Here is a 21,248-nt window from a genome sequence, read left to right on the forward strand (position 1 = left end):
ACTTGTACATGCTCTCCATACCTTTTTAATGAAATATATTATTTTTTCTTCCTAAAAAAAGAGTTTTATGCAATGCATTCACACTACCATGTAATGCAATTGCACTCAACTATCAACATATAGTACTTGAATGAAAGTTTCTAAATAAAGGAATATAATATGAAAGTTACTGACAATTATGAAAAGTTTACATGAAAGGCATCGGTTACTGGAGTATAAAGTAATTTTTTACTGTGCCTTCTTTTACAGCGAAGGAATCAAAAGCTGCTAGAAGAAGCCCCTTCCCCTGCATTAACACCAGAGTTGCGGAAAGCTATGGGTGATGCAGCAGTTGCAGCAGCAGCTTCTATAGGTTATATTGGTGTAGGCACTATTGAATTCCTTCTGGATGAAAGGGGTTCATTCTACTTTATGGAAATGAACACTCGGATTCAGGTAAAGTGCAGAAGCTGGAGCAATCTCTCTCCATACCATCTGATCCCCCTTCCACAAAAGAAAAAAAAAAGTAAAAGCTCTGGAACACGTAAGTGTGGCTTGTAAAAGGTTCAGCCAGTGATAATAACATTTTCTATTTTGTTGTTCCTTTTATTTTGGTAAAACCTCAGGTGGAGCATCCTGTTACTGAAATGATCTCTTCTGTTGATTTGATTGAGGAACAAATTCGTGTTGCAAGGGGAGAGAAGCTGCGATACAAACAGGTAAGATGAAAGAGATATTCCATGTCTTTCCTTTTGAGCCTAAAATGTGGGAAATTAAGAATATTTTCATGATTTAATCTACAGGAAGATATTGTACTTAGAGGGCATTCAATTGAATGCCGCATTAATGCTGAAGATGCCTTCAAAGGATTCCGACCTGGACCTGGTATGCATTGAAGTGTTACAGGAATTCCTTCATTTCTTTCTTTTCTCTTTTCCTTTTTCATTTTTCTTAAGGGGGTGGGGGCATACATTGGGTTATAAAACCATAGTTCAATGTCAATCTGGTCAGGCTTACTGGGCTGACCTCAACCTGACTATGGTGGGTTGTCTGTGTACAACTTCTAGAATTTCTGTTGCCTGGAGGTTGACATGGCATATCCAGATGTTTTATGCCAAAATAGGTTCAGGTTTTGAAGTCTTTGAGGGTTCAATACATAAGTTAGCAATGTTTGTGTTTATTAAACCCTAACAAATAAGAAAATAATAAAAAGAAATTAGTTTATAAACACAAAAAATGAATATTTTAGTTAAATAATGTCTATTTTATAATTATAATCTCAAAAAGTTAATTATATAAAAGTATTTTATAACGAAGTATACCAAACAGCTTGGCAACTGGGCCAGGCGAGCCTCCACGGGCGCCCTGTTGCCTTGACAACTATGGTCCATGTGAATGCTATACCCAAACTGTGTAACTCATTAGCTGAATTCTGAAGTTGTTTAATATGTCCATAAAAGTAGCTTTTCTTTCACCATATGGGAGGGAGGAGGCTGTGCTAGAAATTTTCTATATGAGTAAGCCATGATCTGATGAACACTTGGGTCCTTTTTCTGCTGTCGCCCTGGAAGAGTTCCAGATCACCTAGATCTCTTTACTGGGCAACTTGTCTAGCTTAGTAAATCATGCGCATATGACATATTTCATATGAGAAAAGACAAAAGTGATCTAACATGGTGGATTGAAGACTTGTATTCTGTGGCAAACTGGCAATCCATATGAACCCTCCTGACTCCTGAGTTGTACAATTTTCACACAAATCTATATCATGTGACAAATTTGTGACTCAACCCATGCCTGTGCTAAGGGAACCTTACTTGGATTTGGGTAGTTTCTAGTGTTTAATATGATATACTTCAGGTTGGTTTCGGCTTCAATTGATCCCTTATTGCAATCCTAGTATGTGAATGCTTGTGTAAACTGTGAATAGAGAACTTTTTTTTTTTGAGGGGGGGTGGTATCTGTGTTTTTTTGTCATGCATTGTGCTTGTGACATGTATTTTAGTTCCACTTTCCATTTTTCTCCTTGCTGTCCAATCCAACATAGATTCTTTATTTCACAACCCTAATACCCTACTTATCAGAAATTGATAAAAAAAAAATACCCTACTTATCAGAACTATATTTCTGTATGAAAGAAGATTGTTTAATTGCCATATGATTGACCTTCTAATATATTATGTTCAAAGAGCTGTAGCATAGGTGCAAGGAAAAATGGTTATAGCAATGACTAGATACATCTTCCCTCATCAACCAAATCAAAGTTTATGAGACATTGTTTCTTTCCAAACACTCAATGTCTAAGAAGTAGCTAGCATTAATCCTTATTGGAGTGACACTGTATTACTGGTATCAATTGGGCCTGTAAATATTAACAATATCTCTCCATTATAGTCCCTATAGACCCATCCATTTACCAGACCTTTTATGGATTTCCAAGGCAGCAATGTAGAAATTAGGTTAAATGGTATTCTGTTGGAGGGGTACCCAAATGTCTGGACAATTTCTCTTCCTGTGTAGGATGAACCCGCATACTGCTGACCTCTATGTCATATGCTTTGAAGTCTATGCAGCCAATGCACCATTCCCTGATTTGTGTATCCTCTGTTTTCTTGTTTTTTTCCTAATATAGTTCTTGTTATCAATAAAAATAAGGTGAGGATACAAATCGAAATACAAAAAGATGAAAAGATGTTGAGTAATTAATGCACTTCTATGTGGTGGATGTGAAGGAAAAAGCAAGTGTAGTATAAGATATTATCATAGATTGTCTGACATAGAATACCTTTTTACCTTTATTTAAAGCCATCTCAAATGAGATGTACAACCAGAGGAAAACATATCTCAACACTTTCCAAATAGTGGCAGGAAAAAAAAAACTACACCAATTGCAACAGAGGTAAAAATCTGAAATCAAAGCTCAGGTAAAGTCTTTCTGCCTAATTTCCTGAAGTTTCAATGCAAACTGATCATCGATAGGAAAGATCAATGGTGGATACAGAAATCTGTCCTGTATGAATTTCTAAAACATAGTGCCATTGGACTGATCAATGCAATCCTAAAACATGAGGTAAAAGTCCCCACACAATTCCTAATATTTCAACTAAATTCCCCAGACAGTTTAGTATGCTTACTTCTGTGCGGTCTGAGCAGAGTCAGCAGACAACCATATACAACCAGTCATGTGAGTCCTTAACCATCAATTTTCTGACCCTGTGCATATTCCAATAACTTTTTATAGAACTTGGCTCTGGTCTATATTACTTTGGGGTTGATTGTATGCTAAGCACGCAAAAAAAAAAAAAAAGAAGAAAAACAACGGGATGATTATTATGTTTGGGGGTTTGGTTAATTGTTGGCCAGTCCCATGAAACATAATTGTATTATGATTCGATATGTACAATTACATATTTATTTGGACAAATTAAATTACAAATATATGCAAGAAAAGTAGAAAACTATTGGGTAAATTACAGATAGGTACCTTGTACTTTGGGGGTAGTGACAGATGGGTACCCTGAACTTTCAATTGCAACACTTGAGTACCCTGAAACTCTCAAAAATAGACACTTGGGTCCACCCGTTAGTATTCCGTCAGTTAAACATTACTTATTGTCACCCTTCTGTCAGTTAAACTTATATGGTCTGACTAATACCGTATAGGTTATTAAGTTAGTCAAGGGACTAGCTACTTCTCCCCACAATGACTAATATCGTATACGGTATTAATCAGACCGTATAAGTTTAACTGACAAAAGGGTAGTTTTGGCATTATGTAATGTTTAACTGATGGAATACTAATGGATGGACCCAAGTGTCTATGTTTGAGAGTTCAGGGTACTCACATGCTGCAATTGAAAGTTCAGGGTACCTATCTGTCGCTACCCGCAAAGTACAGGGCCCCTATCTGTATGTAATTTACTTTATCTGTATGCAAGGTTCAAAGCATCGACACGTATCGGCCTGTATTGGCCGATGCGTATCGTTCCGGGACCTCCCCGATATGCCCCTACAGTGGGTGTATCGGGGTTCTGATCGGTTCGGGGGTGGGTGAGCCCTAAACCGCCCCCCCTGAACCGGTTTTGAAAAAAATAAAAAAAGTAAAGAAAAACAGTATCGATATTGCCCGATATGCCCCTACCGGCGTATCGGGTGTATCGATATTTTGAACCTTGTCCATATGTAATTTACCCAAAAGTATTCTATGTTACACAATCTATGATAATGCTATACACTTGCTCTTTCCTTCACAGTGGGTTACACAGCAAGAATGATGAACAGAAAGGTGAAAAGCCATAATTGAAAACACAAATGTATGATTTGACAACAGGAATTATAAGTGATACAAATGACGTTGTGTTATCACCAAGTTGTAGCTGCTTTAAACTGGAAGCCTGGTACCAATAACCAGTGTTGCTATGATCTCTGTCAAATATATTTTCTTATTTTTACTAGCATTTAGAAATTTCAATAAAGTAAATCAATTTAATATTTCCCATGCATGTAGAAGTACTACTAATAGATAAAAAGCAGTTAAAATAATTTATAATTACAACTATTACTGTAAATGGTTTAACCAAATATTTTACTTAAGTTAATATTTTAATTAATAATTACAACAAAGGTTGCAATAGTTCATTTATCAAAAAAAAAAAGTTGCAATAGTTCATTTATCAAAAAAGAAAAAAGGTTGCAATAGTTCATTAGTTATGCTATAAACTTTCTCATGATAATTTGTAAATGAATATTTGACCTTGGTTACTCCATCACCTCATTCAGATGGGCCCCACTATTTGTCTATTAGCCACCTCTTTAGTTGACAATATGGCTGGGAAAGGACTTAGTTATATTGGGTGACCCTACAATGAGAATAGTAATACTAATATTTTTTTTTTGGTTTGTTGCTTTGAATTACTTCATAGTCTTCATAGTCTTCCTACTTTGAATAGCTGTATCTTCTTGCTAGCATGCTTGCTTCCCCTAGAGGTCTTGGTCTCTTACCGGGTAGATTAAAGGGGCCATTGCTTGGTGTAATGGTACCCAGGCTAACAAGTGTGACAATGCATGTTTGAATCTGAAAGCAGCCACTTTGTGCCAAAAAGATGCCAAAAGTTAGGTCCATATCCAGTCCACCCCTCCCAAGACCCCAGGTAGATGGGGCCAACATTGGGAAACCTGTTTTGGCTTGATGACTTTGGCTTTGCTAGTTGTCTTTTTCCTTGTTCTTAATAATCTATCTTGTTACCCATAAAACAAACACTTATTTGTTGTGACCACAGGAAGAATAACATCATATTTGCCACCTGGAGGTCCTTTTGTGAGAATGGATAGCCATGTTTATCCTGATTATGTGGTCCCCCCAAGCTATGATTCCCTTCTCGGAAAGGTATACAAGTTTTTCACTTCTACATATGTATGCAATTTAAATACATGGTTTAACTGTGTGGATAGGTGGGTTCTTGTGTACATGCACTTGTCTATAAACTTATGCTGTGGTTGCACTTATGTACAAGTTTGCTTATTAAATTCATTTACATAATTTACATTTATATATATGCACATATGCACATAATTCATGTACCTTTGCATATGTGGGAGTGTTTATCTGTATGAATGACCTATAAAACATCACATATGCTGTTTTAAGGTTGCAGCTCTAAGATTTTTCTTTTGTTGCTATAAGAATTCTTTCTTCTTTTTCTTTAGATGAGTTGAATAGAACTGCATTTTTATTGAACTTGGTTGTCTGTAGATGGTTCAGTAATGGGAAATACTATCTTATCATGCTTGCAAATTGTATACATATGTGCACACCATGGTCTTACTGTGTGGGTGGATGTCTGCTTGTGCATGCATTTGTGCATGGACCCACTATTTTCATCAACATGACCTGTACTTGCATTTGTTCATATGCATGATCATTCATGTCCTTGTTCATGGTTGGGAATGTCTACATGCATGAACTGCCTATATAATTATAAACTTCCAATTCCTAGTACTGTAAGGTGTTGAAGCTCTAAGATTTCCCTTTTTTCAATAAGATGAATACTACTGCATCTTTATTGGATTGAACTATTTGCCCCAACTGAATTTTGGTCTTCATTGTGTTACTTGTGTTTTTGCATTGAATTTTAGCTTATTGTTTGGGCTCCAACAAGAGAGAGAGCAATTGAGCGCATGAAAAGGGCCCTTGATGATACTGTAATCACAGGTTAGTAATACAATCCCTACTTGTGGAAGTAAATCTGTCCCTTCTTTTGTTGAGTATGTCTGGAGGTTACATTTAGCAAATTAGTATCCTTATCCATCAAAATGCAATTTTTACAGTATAACATAACATTTACATGGACAGATATATTCCAACATAGATTGGCAATTCGACATAAATATGTATTCTATTCAGTTCATACTCCATAGGTTTTCGTGTAGATTTTATAGGGGAGCACCTTGTTGAATCAGGGTGCCCTTGGTATCATTTTTTATCTCCAAGGATTTGTACTTGCATCACTATGATTACATTAATGCATTCCTATTCAATTGTTTTGTATATAAGAAAAATGTTTATTAAGATTCCACACCTATTTCTGCCATGTGGAGTATTCACGTGGCTGGTCAAAACCACCCATCAGATAGGCAATCTACTGGATTGAACACATTCATGACAGCCTATTACAGCCACATAACCAACCTCGTGTTGGAGATATACCCAACCAATAAACTTAATTTTTGAACTAAAATCTATTCACAAGAAAATGTTTATTTCATACATGTGATGTGGTTTTTTGGGTCAAATTCTATGTCATGAATAAAAGGTTTAGGAGATGAATATATATACTTCTATTACATGCCATTGAAGGTTATGGGAAAAATCTGGCAAGTTCATAGTTAAATCCCTCTATAACAAGCTAACCTGTTCTGGGGTAATCAATTTTCCTGCTGATAGAATTTTGCACGTAGCAGTCCTTAGCGCGGACAGCAATGTTAGGAATGTGTTTGACTGTCAACAGTCTATATAAGAGAGGCATGGTGGTGGTTAACACTTTGTGGGCACAAGTGTGCGAATTTATTTTTGCATTGTAATTTTGCAAGAGGGGTGTGGGCACATATGTTGGGTATCTTCCAAGTACATTACATAGATGTGTCCCAGAAAAATTGGAAGACTTCTTGTGGAGTTGGCAGGTGAAGGGACTTGGTAGGAGGGGGGGGATTGTATGTGATTAATTTCTTTGGAAGTGGTGTGGACTACATGGTCAGAAAGAAATACAAGGCTTTTTGAGGTAAAATTTAGTTTGGAAGACACATTTGTCAAGAACTTATGGGCAGTATATACTCTTGGGTTGCAACTCAAAGTTGCTTGAAGTATGTTTGTTATATTTCTTTTTTTTTTTATGGAAACACACTCTCTCTACCTAATCACATAAAATAAATTGTATATGTTGGCTTTTGCCCAACAGAGTGACTAATTTGCCACGTGGAAGATTATTGGGTCATTCAAGAAATCTCACTGAACCAGGGTTCAAAGTATCAACATGATACGACCGGTACAGGGCGTATAGTATTTGTCTTTGGGACCCGATAACCGTATCGTATTGATTAAAGTACCGATACAACTATGTTGATACACAGGTTTATTGATACTTTGAATCATGAACTGAACAACCTGACTGGAAAACCCACTCTAATTTCTGTTTTTGAGCTCCAAAATAAGTTGCCATGTAGAAGAATTCTGTGTTATTTACTCCACTAGATGGTCCAACTAGCATACCCGTTCCCGTATATATCTATATCTATATTGATATTAAGAGCTTTATGTACCAGTGTTTTCTTGCAATTGTTTTTTCTTCAATATCTGAACACTGCCAAACTTGCTCCTTCTTTGTTTGTTCTTCAATTTGTCCACAATTTGATGTGATTTTAATTCCTCATGCAGGGGTTCCTACAACCATTGACTATCATAAACTAATCCTTGATATTGAGGTTTGAAAATGCTTTTCATCTGTGCATGTATTATTTGATGGGCCTGAAATGCTGTGTTTACATCTGAGTTGTTTGTGTTACATTTGTATTGCAGGACTTTAGAAATGGCAAAGTTGACACTGCATTCATACCAAAGCATGAAGAGGAATTGTCTGCGGTATGGCATTATCTTAATAATTATTTTTTCTAAATTAAAATAAATAATTCCTTCAAAAATCAGTAGTTGGAGCCAAGCACCAGATCCCAAATGACCTTAGCAAGGTTGCCAAAAAGGAAATATAGATTGGAGATTCCTATAGTCACTCTTGTTTCTTATCTCTTTTACCAACCATAGGTGATATATCCATCAAGCTGGATTATCCAGTTCATTTCATAAATTGAGCAGTTAGTTTTTTTTATCAATAACTGGAATTCATTAGATTAAAAGAATTTAGTTATAGTGCCCCAAAGAGAGATAAACATGCGTAATTCTCTCCAGGAAGATAACAGTAGAAAGCCTTATGTGCTGATTTCGGCCAAGCTTCTTGTGAAAGGAAGAGGAGAAAGTTGGGGATTTCAGCAATAGATAGAGGAAAGGGAAGAAAAGGAGAAGGTCGACTAGGATAGTGATCATAACCCTAGTCGCCAGCCTCTCATTCTATTTATAATTAACTTAAATATGGGATATTACAAAGATGCCCCTAGTAGGGCGGCAACTCAACTAAGTACTTACAATTCCTTTAAAAATAAAAGACTAATGGGCCCAAGGCCCAACAACTTCTTAATTTAAAAGAAAACAAACTAAACATAAATCGGCCCAACATAAATCAGCCCACTCAACACTCCCCCTCAAGTTGGGAATAGATGTCACACATTCCCAACTTGCGTAGATCATGTTCCAGCTTATTCTTCGCAACACCTTTTGTGAGAACATCAGCAAGCTGCAGATCAGAAGAAATGTATGGAAGATAAACTTCTCCAGAAGTTACCCTTTCTCTGATAAAATGTCTATCTACTTCAATGTGCTTAGTACGGTCATGCTGGACTGGATTATGGGCAATATTGATTGCTGCCTGGTTATTGCAGTATAGCATCATAGGTTCTTCTGCCTGTACACCGATTTCTTCTAACACAAAACGGATCCAGAGAAGTTCTGAAACTCCATGTGCTATGGCCCTATATTCCGCTTGTGCACTTGATCTTGCCATAACTGTTTGTTTTTTACTCTTCCATGAGACTAGGTTACCCCCAACTAGGGTGCACACTCCTGAAGTTGATCTTCTGTCATCAAGGCATCTTGCCCAATCCGCATCTGTATAGGTCTCTAGCTTCAGTTGTCCATGATCAGTAAACAATATGCCTCTGCCTGGATGTCCCTTCAAATATGCAAGGATCCTGTCAACTGCCTTCCAGTGCTGATCTCGTGGAGCATGCATGTATTGACTCACTACACTTACTGCATAGGAGATGTCCGGTCTTGTCATACACAAGTATAGTAGCCGACCCACAAGTCTTTGGTATCTCCCAAGGTCCTTCACTAGTTCACCTTTTGATGCACTGATTCTATGGTTCTGATCAATAAGGGTGCTAGCTGCCTTTGTTCCAAGCTTCCCTGTCTCTTGGAGAAGGTCCAAGACATACTTCCTTTGAAAGATAAAAATTCCATGTTTCGATCTTGCAACTTCAATGCCTAAGAAGTCTCTTAGTTCTCCAAGATTCTTAATCTCAAATTCCTTATGTAGGTTCCTCTTCAGACTATCAATCTCACTCAGATCATTCCCAGTGACAACAATGTCATCCACATAAACAATTAGGATTGACACCAAAGATCCCCTGCGCTTCACAAACAAGGTGTGATCAGATTGAGTTTGAGTGTAGCCAAAAACAATCATGGCCTTTCTGAATCTGTCAAACCATGCCCTGGGAGATTGTTTCAAGCCATATAGTGACTTCTTCAACTTACACACTTTTCCCTTTTCAGCATTATCATAAAAACTAGCTGGAAAATCCATATACACCTCTTCTTGCAGATCCCCATTTGGGAACACATTCTTTACATCTTGTTGAAACAAGGGCCAAGAGTATGAGGCAGCAAGGGAAAGGAGTATCCGAACAGAGGTCATCTTTGCAACTGGCGCAAATGTCTCTAGATAATCAATGCCGTAAGTTTGTGTGTATCCTTTTGCAACAAGTCTTGCCTTGTACCTCTCTATACTTCCATCTGCATTATACTTTACTATGTAAACCCATCTGTATCCAACTGTCTCCTTGCCTTCTGGTACGTCCACAATCTCCCATATCTTATTCTTAATCAAAGCCTCCATCTCTTCCTGCATAGCTGTCTTCCACTCAGGTTTGGAGAGAGCCTCACTAACACCCTTGGGTATAGACACTGAATCAAGAGAAGAGAGAAAAGCATAGTAGGAAGGAGAAAGTCTACTGTAGGATAAGTACTGTGAGATACAATGAGCAGTGCACTTTCTCTTCCATTTTCTAAGAGCAATAGGGAGATCAAGGTTATCTGTAACAGTGTCAGTAGGATCAATGGGAACTGAAATAGTAGGATCAAGAGGAATACCTGAATCCGTATCAGCCGAATCTGGAGTCTCCAAGGGATCGACAGAAAGTGGTGTGAGTTCTGCTGTAGTGGAGTCAATCGCCTTATGAAGTCTCTGTCGTGAGTAATGCTGTGAAATGGAACGCAAAGGAGGTGGCAAGGTGGGTGACATCGGGTGGTGGTCAAGCATAGGAGTAGACACAGGAATTGGAACTGGGAGAGGGATAGACTGCTGACTTACTTCCCCAAAACACTCCCCCTGAGAAGGATCCTTTGAGAAGAAGTACGTAGATTCAAAAAAGGTAACATCCATAGTAACATACCGGTTCCCAGAGACTGGATCATAGCAGCAGTACCCTTTCTGATTCTCTGCATATCCAAGGAAAACACATTTCTTTGCCTTGGGATCAAGCTTCGAACGGTAAGGGCCAAGAATATGTGCAAAGCAGACACATCCAAACACCCTTAGAGGAATGTGAAACATCTCCCCCTGAGGAAAAAGAAGGCTGAATGGGGTCCTGAATCCGAGTACACGAGAGGGCACTCTATTAATCAGATATACTGCCGTGAGAACTGCATCACCCCAAAAACGAACCGGAACTGTGGCTGTGATCATCATGCTTCTTGCTGTCTCAACGATGTGTCTGTTCTTCCTCTCTGCAACACTATTCTGCTGTAGACTATAGGAGCAACTACTCTGATGGACAACACCATACTCCAACAGATACAAGGCAAGATGTCTCTCAAAATATTCCCTAGCATTGTCAGATCTGAACATCTTTATTCTTGTCCCAAACTGTGTTAGTACCATCTGGTGGAATTGCCTCACCAAGGATGGTACTTCATCGCGTGATTTCATCAGGTAAATCCATGAATATCGAGAGAAATCATCCACAAACGGGAAAAAATAGCGATAGCTGCCCATAGAGGGAACATGATAAGGGCCTCACACATCCGAATGAATAACATCAAAGGGAGAAGAACATATTTTATTACTAGGTTTAAAAGAGTGTCTACAATGCTTTCCGAGTTCACAACCCTCACACTTCAAACTTGACAGACTCACATACTACAATTTTGGAAACAAACAACTCAAAGAAGAAAAGGATAAATGACCCAGACGGTTGTGCCAAAGCATAATCTGACCCACAGATTTTGACTCACTATCTCTGCAAACATGATGGCTTTGGTGAAGAAGGAGAACATCCAGGAGGTAGATTCCATTCACTTCACGATCACTCCCAATCGTCCTCTTTGAATCTAGATCCTGCAAAATACAACGTCTAGGAGAAAAAATCACTGAGCAGTTCAAATTCTTAGTCAAACTACTAACAGATAACAGATTAGTGCTCAATCTAGGAACATGGAGGACAGAGGGTAAGCAAATAGAATCATTAATCTTGACAGATCCCTTCCCAGCAATAGGAACATGGAATCCATCAGCTGTGGAGACCCTATCTCTGCCAGAACAGAGCTAATAAGAGGAGAAAATAGTGGAGCAATGGGTCATATGCTCTGAGGCTCCAGAGTCTATAATCCAAGGAGATCTCTCCTTACCTGAAGCAGAAACATAGTTTGCAGTGACATGTGAACTACCTGTGTGGGCAAAGGAGGTAGAGTGAGCTCCACCTGTGCTACTTGTACCTTGTTGTTTGCTTACGGCTGAACTGGAACTAGCTGTATCCCTCTGATTCAGAAATAACCCAAACCTCTCAAGCTCGGCCCTTACTGCAGCAGCTGCAACGGACTCCAAAGCAGCTATAGTAGGGGGGGGGGGGGGGGGGGGGGGGGGGGGGCGGAGTATCACCGGTAACTGCCATGTGCGCATTTCCTTTCTTATTCTTCAATCTGGTCGGTACAAGATGTGGGTGAAGCTTCCAACAAGTGTCTCTTGTATGCTTAGGCTTCTTATAGTAGTCACAGACCAAGTCCCTTTTGTCTTCCTTTTTGTTTTCATTGCCATTCTATTTAGATTTCACAGCACTTGCCATAGCAGACTGATCAGAACTGAGATTTTTCATCATTACATCCCTCCTGCACTCCTCTCCTGACACAAAGGCATATGCTTGGGAGAGAGTGACATTGTCCCTAGAAAGAAGATGCTGTCGTGCAATGTCATACTCAGGGTTAAGGCCAGCAAGGAATTCGAACACCCTATACTTCTCTAAATGTCCTTGATAGGTAGTTGCATCCTTGGTGGTTTCCCAAGCAAAGGTCTCTAGATGGTCGATCTCCTGCCACAGGGTCTTAAGGACTGAAAAATAGGCTGCAACAGATCTATATCCCTGCCTTGTGGCAATAATTTGATTTATCAGTTGATAAGCCCTAGCAACATTCTCCCTTTGTGAATAGGTTTCTGCAACCCCATCCCATATCTCCTTAGCAGTGTTTGCCCATAAAAAGTTTTTACTTATATGTGGCAACATAGAATTTTACAACCATGTCATTACCATATAATTTTCTTGCACCCACCTACAAAAAACCTAGAGGAACCCTAAAAAATTAGGGCGCCACTACCTAGGTCAAAATTGAAGAGTCCAACAAAATCAGGACTCTTCCCCTTTCTCCAGTTTTTCCTGATTCTGATGAGAAACCCTAGACCAGTTACAGGGAATACAGATCCATCAAGAAAATCCAAAAACTGGGCTTACCTGAGAGCTTCGATCAGCCTCTTAAATCTCCATGCAGTCCGGTCGATCTAGGGTTGCAGGAATGAATCTCTTCAAGAACCTTCAACCTGCTCTAATACCAAGTAGAAAGCCTTATGTGCTGATTTCGGCCATGCTTCTTGTGAAAGGAAGAGGAGAAAGTTGGGGATTTCAGCAATAGACAGAGGAAAGGGAAGAAAAGGAGAAGGTCGACTAGGATAGTGATCATAACCCTAGCCGCCAGCCCCTCATTCTATTTATATTTAACTTAAATATGGGATATTACAAAGATGCCCCTAGTATGGCGGCAACTCAACTAAGTACTTACAATTCCTTTAAAAATAAAAGACTAATGGGCCCAAGGCCCAACAACTTCTTAATTTAAAAGAAAACAAACTAAACATAAATCGGCCCAACATAAATCAGCCTACTCAACAACAAAAAAGAAAAAGTTACAGAACAGCCCAAAACATTTGATCCCTTCCCACCCCCTGCTTTGCCAAAGCATCAGAAAATGCATCTGCCGTTCTCTTGACCCACTGAAGCTTGATTTCCAGTCCTCTAGTTAGCCACTTAATCTCCTTCCTCTCATGAACATATTTCCAAAGTCCATTATCTTCTTGTAACCAACTTAAGACCAGCTTCGAGTCCCCTTCAATGACCAGGTTTTGTATATTCAGTTCCTTAGACTTCCTTATACCCTCTGGTACTGCATAGACCTTAGCTTTGAGAGAGTCTCCAGACCCAATGGAACCTGAATACAAAGCGAGCACCTTCCCATCCTCATCTCTGAAAACCCCTCCTACACCTGATGAACCTAGATTTCCCTCACTACTTCCATCAAAGTTTAGCTTTACAAGTCCACTTCCTGGTGGTGACCACACAGGACAAACTAAAGAGCGAGCAGGAGCAGAATTAGCCACCTACAGCCAGCTATTCAGCAACATATCCGTAGAAATATCAACAAACAGGTCTAAGGATTTCCGCCAATGTACCACCCTCATTGTTACCACTTCAATAAGGCATTCTTTACTTTTTTCAACTTCAGAGAAAATTCTGGTGTTCCTTTCCTCCCAAAGAGTCCGGCAAACAGCAGCCCTCACGCATCTCCACATTATCCTTCCCCTTTTGTTTGGCCAACCAAAGAATGGGGACAAACTTTGAATTGAGCACTTAGTTGAGTTCAGATCTACTGACCATGACACCTTGCTGGCCATGTTCACCCAGCTGCACATTGGGAACATTTCTTGTACTTTATATCACCGATATTGCCAATGCATGGCCGGATGAACGTGGCCAGCAATGTGTTGTGGTCAGCAAATCCGGACTCTCAGAAGTCACATTAAATACTGAAAATGATGGCTATGTGCAATAGTCCAACAGACCTATATGATTAAAATGAATGGAAGCACAAATGAGGGGAGAGCACATTTTTGTTTAGATTTCACTCGGTTTTGTTCAGTGAGGAGTAAAATGATGTGGTCTATACCCTATATGAGATAGAATATAGGTTGGTGGAAGGTAATGTATATTTTGGCTCACTTGCAACCATAACGATGTAAATGATGCTGCCCCAGTTAGGGGTGCAACTTGGGCGGGTTGGACCGAGTTTAAGATCAACCCAAGCCCAATCTGCCCAACCAAGACCCAGCCCAAACTAAAACTTGATAGATTCAGGCAGGTTTGGGTTTATGCCCCAGCTGGGCCCAGGGTTGGTTAGATGGGCCTATTGGGCCCAAGGCATTGAATGCATATACGAATATGTTTGTGTATGTATGCATGTATGGTCTTTTTTGAAATGCTGTGTGTGTGTCTGTGTATATGGTTGGGCTAGATTCATGTTGGGTGACTTGGGTCAAGGTCAGGCTGGGATTGGTTTGGGCTTGGTCTGGGCTTACACTACCCAAGGGCTAGGTCTGGCCCATCCCCAAAAATAAAGCCTGAGGTTTTGGGCCCAATCCCAGCCCGTGTAAAATTTTTGGTTGAGTTGGTCCTGCCAAAGTTGCATCCCTAGTTCTAGAGGTGTAAATGTGCATATGTAACAAAGTAAAAAATGAACCAGATGCAAATGTTAGACCTGTTCCACTTTGCACTCAAAACAAATGCCTGCCTATTTGATGGTAAATGGTAGGATATTCCACTGTGAGCTGATAATTGACTTCCTTGGCGGTATCTTTGCTTTCCTCTTCTGGTACTGTTTTAGAGAAATGCTATCTATTTGTCAGTGATGCATTTATTTGCTCTCTCACAAAGCAAAGAACATTTTATTTTTATAAGAGGATGTGACTAATATTTTTCAATATAATCTTATTTTTGCAGCCTCAGAATATAATCTTATCATCTACCCTGTCCAAGGAGTTGACCAACTCTAATGCGTAAATGGAGTGTTTGCCACAACCACAAGTGTATCCAAATCGTGTAAGAGTTTACTGCTTCCAGGTTTTAGAAAGGGTACTGAGGTTATTTATCTTTAGATATATTTTTTTCTCTCTTGTATTGAAACTTAGGAACTTATAGGCAATTGGACCATTTATTTATTTTTATAATGAATTAGGGGAGATTTTTTAGGATGTGGAAATTAGAATTTTGGGGAGTTCTTGAGTTTAACTCATCGGGATGGTTTTGTACTCTTTAATTAATTAAATGAGATCTTTGATGTCTCGATAACATCTTTTTCTTCTTTTAGTCTCTCTCTCTCTCAAAAGAACGTGATCATGGGGAGGAGGTTTACTATTACAGAGAGCTAAAGATACTTTTTATGAAAAATGGGGATCCCAATTTTAGGTCGAACGGTTCCTCGAGAGTCGGGATTAACCTGCAACGTAAAAATGACATGGATCCAATTGAGCCAATCAGCCAATGGTTTCCGCTAAAATTCAAATTGGTTTGGTCACTTAGTGCATTAGCTCCATCTTGCTGAGCCAATGGATCAAATGTCGGATTGGGCTGCGGATGTTCAGGTCTCAATGTCTCATTGACAGTCCTAAGTATGGTTAGTAGTATAATCATGCTATGGATCTTTTAAGATGCATAAATTATATCATTAGGTCCGAGTTGGTTTCAACCAGAACGGTTTACGCTTTATATATATATATATATATATATATATATGTATATTTCAATGGGCAGGATTGTAGTATGCTAAACCTCCTCATAAAAAGGGTCATTTACTATAACACCCCTATATTTTGCAACCAATTTACTTAATCAACCTTCCATTAGATGAAATTATGGAAGTGGAAAATAACAGTTTTGACTTTAACATCCCTTGGAAAACAAAAAATTGAAATGTCATTCTTGTCCCGAGTAAAACATGGGACAACAACTATATTTGGTAAAGTTTGTTGTTTGTTTGAAGAAGGAAGACATGCCAATGTTGACAAAGAACCTTGAATGCCATTGTTATCTCTTTTTCATTCTGTTGAAGCCAAACATTTTTTGATAGATCTGAAAATCAAACCTTGTTTCTTTCTAGAAGTTTGATATGAAGTTTTAGGGGTACTTTTAGAATAAAAAAGTATGAACTCATGCCCTTAAGCATTTTCCAGTTTATTTATATGATCACCTTACCATTTCTGGATAGAAAGACAAAGGATTCTTAACAGAAGATCTGTTAAGTAAATTGGTTGCAAACTATAAGGGGTACTTTTGTAAGACGTAAACTATAGGGTAGGTTTTATTAAACCTGTGAAACCATAAAGGGTGTTTTAGTAAATGACAAAAAACTCAACCTAAACCTGATTTGAAACTTGATCAAAGTTGACTCAACCCTAACCTATTAGGACTAGTAAACGTGTATGTGCATTTGCACATGGCAGTATCTCTAGGACAACTATTTATATTTATGGTCACTTTTTATATCTCATTTATTTCAAAATTAATTAATGTATTAAGTGGGCAGTTTCTGAAAAGTTATAATTTATGGTTCCAACACCCTGGCAGTTTTTGAACGGTTACAAGTGAACAGTTTCTAAAGTGAGAGTAAAAGACATATATGCCCTCATTATATCCGTTGTATTCTTAGACAAAAGGGTAAAAACGTCCAATGAAAATTCTAGAAAGAAGGGGCATTCACTCTTTTATAGATTAGGTCATTTGAAGTGGCTTTAACCCTTAAAGATGAGGTGTTGTGAACTAGACCTAATTAGCCTTTAGTGAAATTAGTGAAAGGCAGTACATAAGGCCTACTGACATGACATGAAGAATCTGGTTATTGGAAATTTGAATCCACATCTCCTCAATAGAAAGGATGCCTTACAATCTATTTGACATTGACTGGATTGGCTCACCATTATTGTTAGTCTTTTTTTTTTCTTTTTTTTTTGTGGAAACCATTATTATCAATCTCAAGGCAACATTTCCCTGTTTTATGGCATCGCATTCTTCTCTCCCCATCTTGAAACACCATGGTAGATTGGTACTATTGATTAATCTTGCCAATGTATCAAGACAAAATCTAATGTGCATTATGTGGAAATTGTTGCAACATAACTAAATCATAAAAAAAAAAATAGTGATAAAGCTATATGTCATAACGATATCTTTAATGTTATTAAAATATTCAATGATAAGTACAAAAATACCTTGTGAAACATGAAAGCACACTATAAAATGTGAATTAATGAAAAGTAAATAAATTATGTGGCATTTTTACCGTGATTGATTAAAAATTTTAATGTCATTTTCCCTAAAATTTTCTAAATGAACCGTGGTTGGTCATTGGGCCCTCGTGTTAGATGAGAATGATTGCGGTGACATGTTTGAGCTTCTGAGTTGTTTGAAACAATAAATTTCCAAGATTTGAGTATGGATGTTATTTCGGTTAGCGGTAGTATGGTATTTCCTATGGATGACTACAAATGATAAATCTTCTCAAACGTAGATGGAAGTGTGGACTAGATTTTGCACAAATCCAATTGTGTTTTGAATAATATTTGCTTGGATAATATGAGCCTTTTCTCTTCCTTAGGTTTTTCGTGTAATCGAAGTGCAAGCATAGATAACTTTGAGGGTACTTATATTGTCTGTGATGGTTGTCTATTCAAGTGTAAGCAATGTGTTTTTGCTATTTGTTGCTTTTATAAGGAAAAAAATGGTTATAACGAAGGGGCATTTTACAATATGAATCGTTTTTCTTATTGCTGATTCCAAAAACAAATCAAAACCATCTTGTTTGGAAACAGATTGTTTCTTAAAACAAAAACATAAGAAAGATGTTCTTGGTTGTGTGTGTATTTTTTGTTTTCAAAACTGAAACAAAAAACATGTTCTTGAATCTGTTTTTAAAAACATATTTTCATTTGATTATTCAACATCATGTTTCATAAATCATATAATTTATATATTAGAAAATTTATTTTTGTCTTAAAAGTCAATATTGTTGGTTTGAAAGGCATGTATTGTTTTTCGAAACAAAATCAATTTGTTTTTTGCTCATATGGTGATTTCAAAAACAAATGAAAACAAAAACATTCATGTTGTAGAACACCCCCTGAAAGGGACAAATCTAGTATTTTGCAGGATGTTGTGGAAGCTGAATTTAGTGCTGTGGAGGCGGCTCTAGGTTTTGAAGTTCAACAAAGATGGAAAGAAATTGTGTTGGTCTCAAATGCGCATGATGTGTTGGTTGTGGTGAAGAGAAAAGAGGATCTTGTGCATTAGTCTTATGCAAACTATATAGATAGAATTAGTTTGCAATCCTTTGTGACTGAATTTTGTATATAAGCTATAACTGTTACTAAACCACCCCATATTATTGCTCAAAAAGTAAAATGGCTACAGGGGTCCTCTTTTGTTTGGTGGTCTACTCCCCCGCCCCCCAAGGCTAGATGGGCCTTTTTGATTGTTTCTAGTGTTTTTCTGTTTAGGTGTTGTTTGGAAAGTCTTTTCAAGAAGATCTTCTGAAAGCCCAATAGCCGAGTAGATGCATTGGGCTTTTTGGAGCTGGTCTTTGTAGTCCAATGACCTTTTGGTAATCGCTCCTTTTAACTATTAAGAGATTTTCTCTGTAGAGAGACTGGGCTGAATGGGCTCAAGTGATTTATATTTTGTTATTATTGTTTCTTACTTGTGCTTGGCTGATAATGGGTCTAATTCTTATGAGCATACTAATCCTTTTTTGTTTCTTTTAAGTATCATTATGAGCTGGCCACCCACTTAAGGGCAGAATTGTAACTATCTCTAATTAAGTAGGATTTATAAAAGTTTAGAGAGAAAGGAGAGGAGACATGGAACTTCTTTCTCCTTCTCCATCTTTTATTTTCTTGTTGTTCCTCTTCTATCTTCTCTTTTCTTCGCTGAAAAATGAGATTATTTGCAAGTTTATTGAATTGAATCACATCTTGGTACCGAAGCACCTCTTCCTTTATTTTCTTTTTTTTTTCCTTTATTTCCTATACACCCTTCAATTAGAAGAGTGTATGGAGAGATGAATTGTTGATTGTAGATTGCAAAGAAAGTGAGGCTACTAATTTTTTGCCCAAAACCCTAGCCAACTAGAAAGTTCACAATTACAGGTTAAAGAAATAGTTTGAGTGTGGCGCTTAGAGCTTGAGGGTATCTTTTGGTCTCTAAAAGTGGGTGGTTGAAGTTGGAAAGAGTTTGGGAAGCTCTGTTAGGAGCGATTACTCTTCTCCCTTTTCTTTCATTTAGTTAGGTATAGTGAAACCCTAATTTTGGGACCTATAGGTATTGGACTAACCCCATTTAAGTTCATAAAAGCAAAAAAACTTGTTTTTGGATTTTTGTTTGGTCAATGGAGCAATCTGAAAGTGAGATGAAACAGAGCTAGGTGTTTGGTAGATTCCATTCTTGCTGGAGTGACAACAACTAAGCTATATGAAACAAATTACTTACGTTGGGCACAACCCATAAGGATTTATGTTTGGAGTAGAGGTAATCTGGAGTATTCTTACAAGTAGTAAGAAAAAACTGATAGAGACTGATCCTACATATGAAAAACAAATACAGGAGAATTGCACAACGATTGGATGGTTAGTCAACTCTATGTAGCCTCATATAAGTCAACATTATTTTTGAATGACTTATGCTAAGGAGATTTTGGACAGTATTACAAAAACATATTCTTAGAAATTGAATGTTGTAAGAGCCTATAAGCTAAAGAATGATGTTAACGATTTAAGACAGGGGAAAAGAGTGTAGTTGTTATGCTACTCTATATTAAAATCACTATGGCAGGAGATTGATGTAAAAGAGACGATTGTATGGGAGAGCACGAAGGATGCAGAGACATTCAAGAAACTAGTAGAAAGAAATAGGGTGTTTGAGTTTCTTATGGGACCCCACCCTGAGTTTGATATTATAAGGTCGAATATTCTAGCTAGAGATGAAGTAACCCTTGCCCGGGCATATTCTATGGTGAGTAGTGAAGAGAGTAGGCGGAAAGTACATTTATAGGAACCACCTCCAGGGCATTTTGTACATGTTGGGATAAATCCAAAGGGGCCGATTGATAAGAAAGAGGTGATATGTGAATACTACAAGAAACCAAAACATACCGATGACACTTGTGGGAAACTACATCCAAATCTTCTCCTAGAAAGGTTTTGGAACAACAACAACAACAACAACAACAACAATAATTCTAAGAAGAATAGTCAGACTGGGAATTCTAAGAATGTAATTGTTGTGACTGTACCTAAAGGCGAAAATAGAGACAATGAGCGAAAGTTTACTATGGAGCATCTAACAGAAGTAATTAAAGGTAGAATTTGAAAGGTATGAGAGACTAATTAATCACTTGGAGACTACAGTTGTTGCATCCAACACCTTAGGCAATACCTCTTAATCCGCGTTTGCTCACTCAAGTATTCGCGCTTCTATAAATCATGCTATTATTTTAGGTAATCGTAAAGTCCCTTGGATTATTGGTTATGGTGCATTAGACCATATGACCAATATACCTAACCTTTTTGTTCATATCAACTCCTTTCTAATAGAGAGAAGATATCCCTTGTTGATGGGTCTCTTGTTATCATCTCTAGCAATGGGGATATCAAAGCTCTAACTCCCTTGTTTTATCCTCTATTGTTCATGTTTCAAAACTTAACACCAATCTTTTATCTATTAGTACCTTCACTAAATCTATG

The 21,248-nt window shown here is 37.9% G+C and overlaps 1 protein-coding gene across 1 annotated transcript in view; it reads left to right on the plus strand.

Moving 5' to 3' along the window:
- Positions 1-15,809, plus strand: part of CAC2 (acetyl Co-enzyme a carboxylase biotin carboxylase subunit) — a 32,371-nt gene extending 16,562 nt beyond the window's left edge. The window contains exons 10-17 of the mRNA XM_010271359.3: positions 250-435; positions 606-698; positions 783-864; positions 5,259-5,365; positions 6,115-6,190; positions 7,910-7,956; positions 8,051-8,113; positions 15,460-15,809. Of these exons, the coding sequence (XP_010269661.1) occupies positions 250-435; positions 606-698; positions 783-864; positions 5,259-5,365; positions 6,115-6,190; positions 7,910-7,956; positions 8,051-8,113; positions 15,460-15,519 (714 nt within the window). The 3' untranslated portion in view covers positions 15,520-15,809. The remainder of the gene's footprint in view (positions 1-249; positions 436-605; positions 699-782; positions 865-5,258; positions 5,366-6,114; positions 6,191-7,909; positions 7,957-8,050; positions 8,114-15,459) is intronic.
- Positions 15,810-21,248: the final 5,439 nt, after the last annotated feature.

This window comes from Nelumbo nucifera, chromosome 2 (assembly GCF_055504915.1).
Source record: "Nelumbo nucifera cultivar China Antique chromosome 2, China Antique-T2T, whole genome shotgun sequence".
NCBI classification, from domain to species: Eukaryota; Viridiplantae; Streptophyta; class Magnoliopsida; order Proteales; family Nelumbonaceae; genus Nelumbo; species Nelumbo nucifera.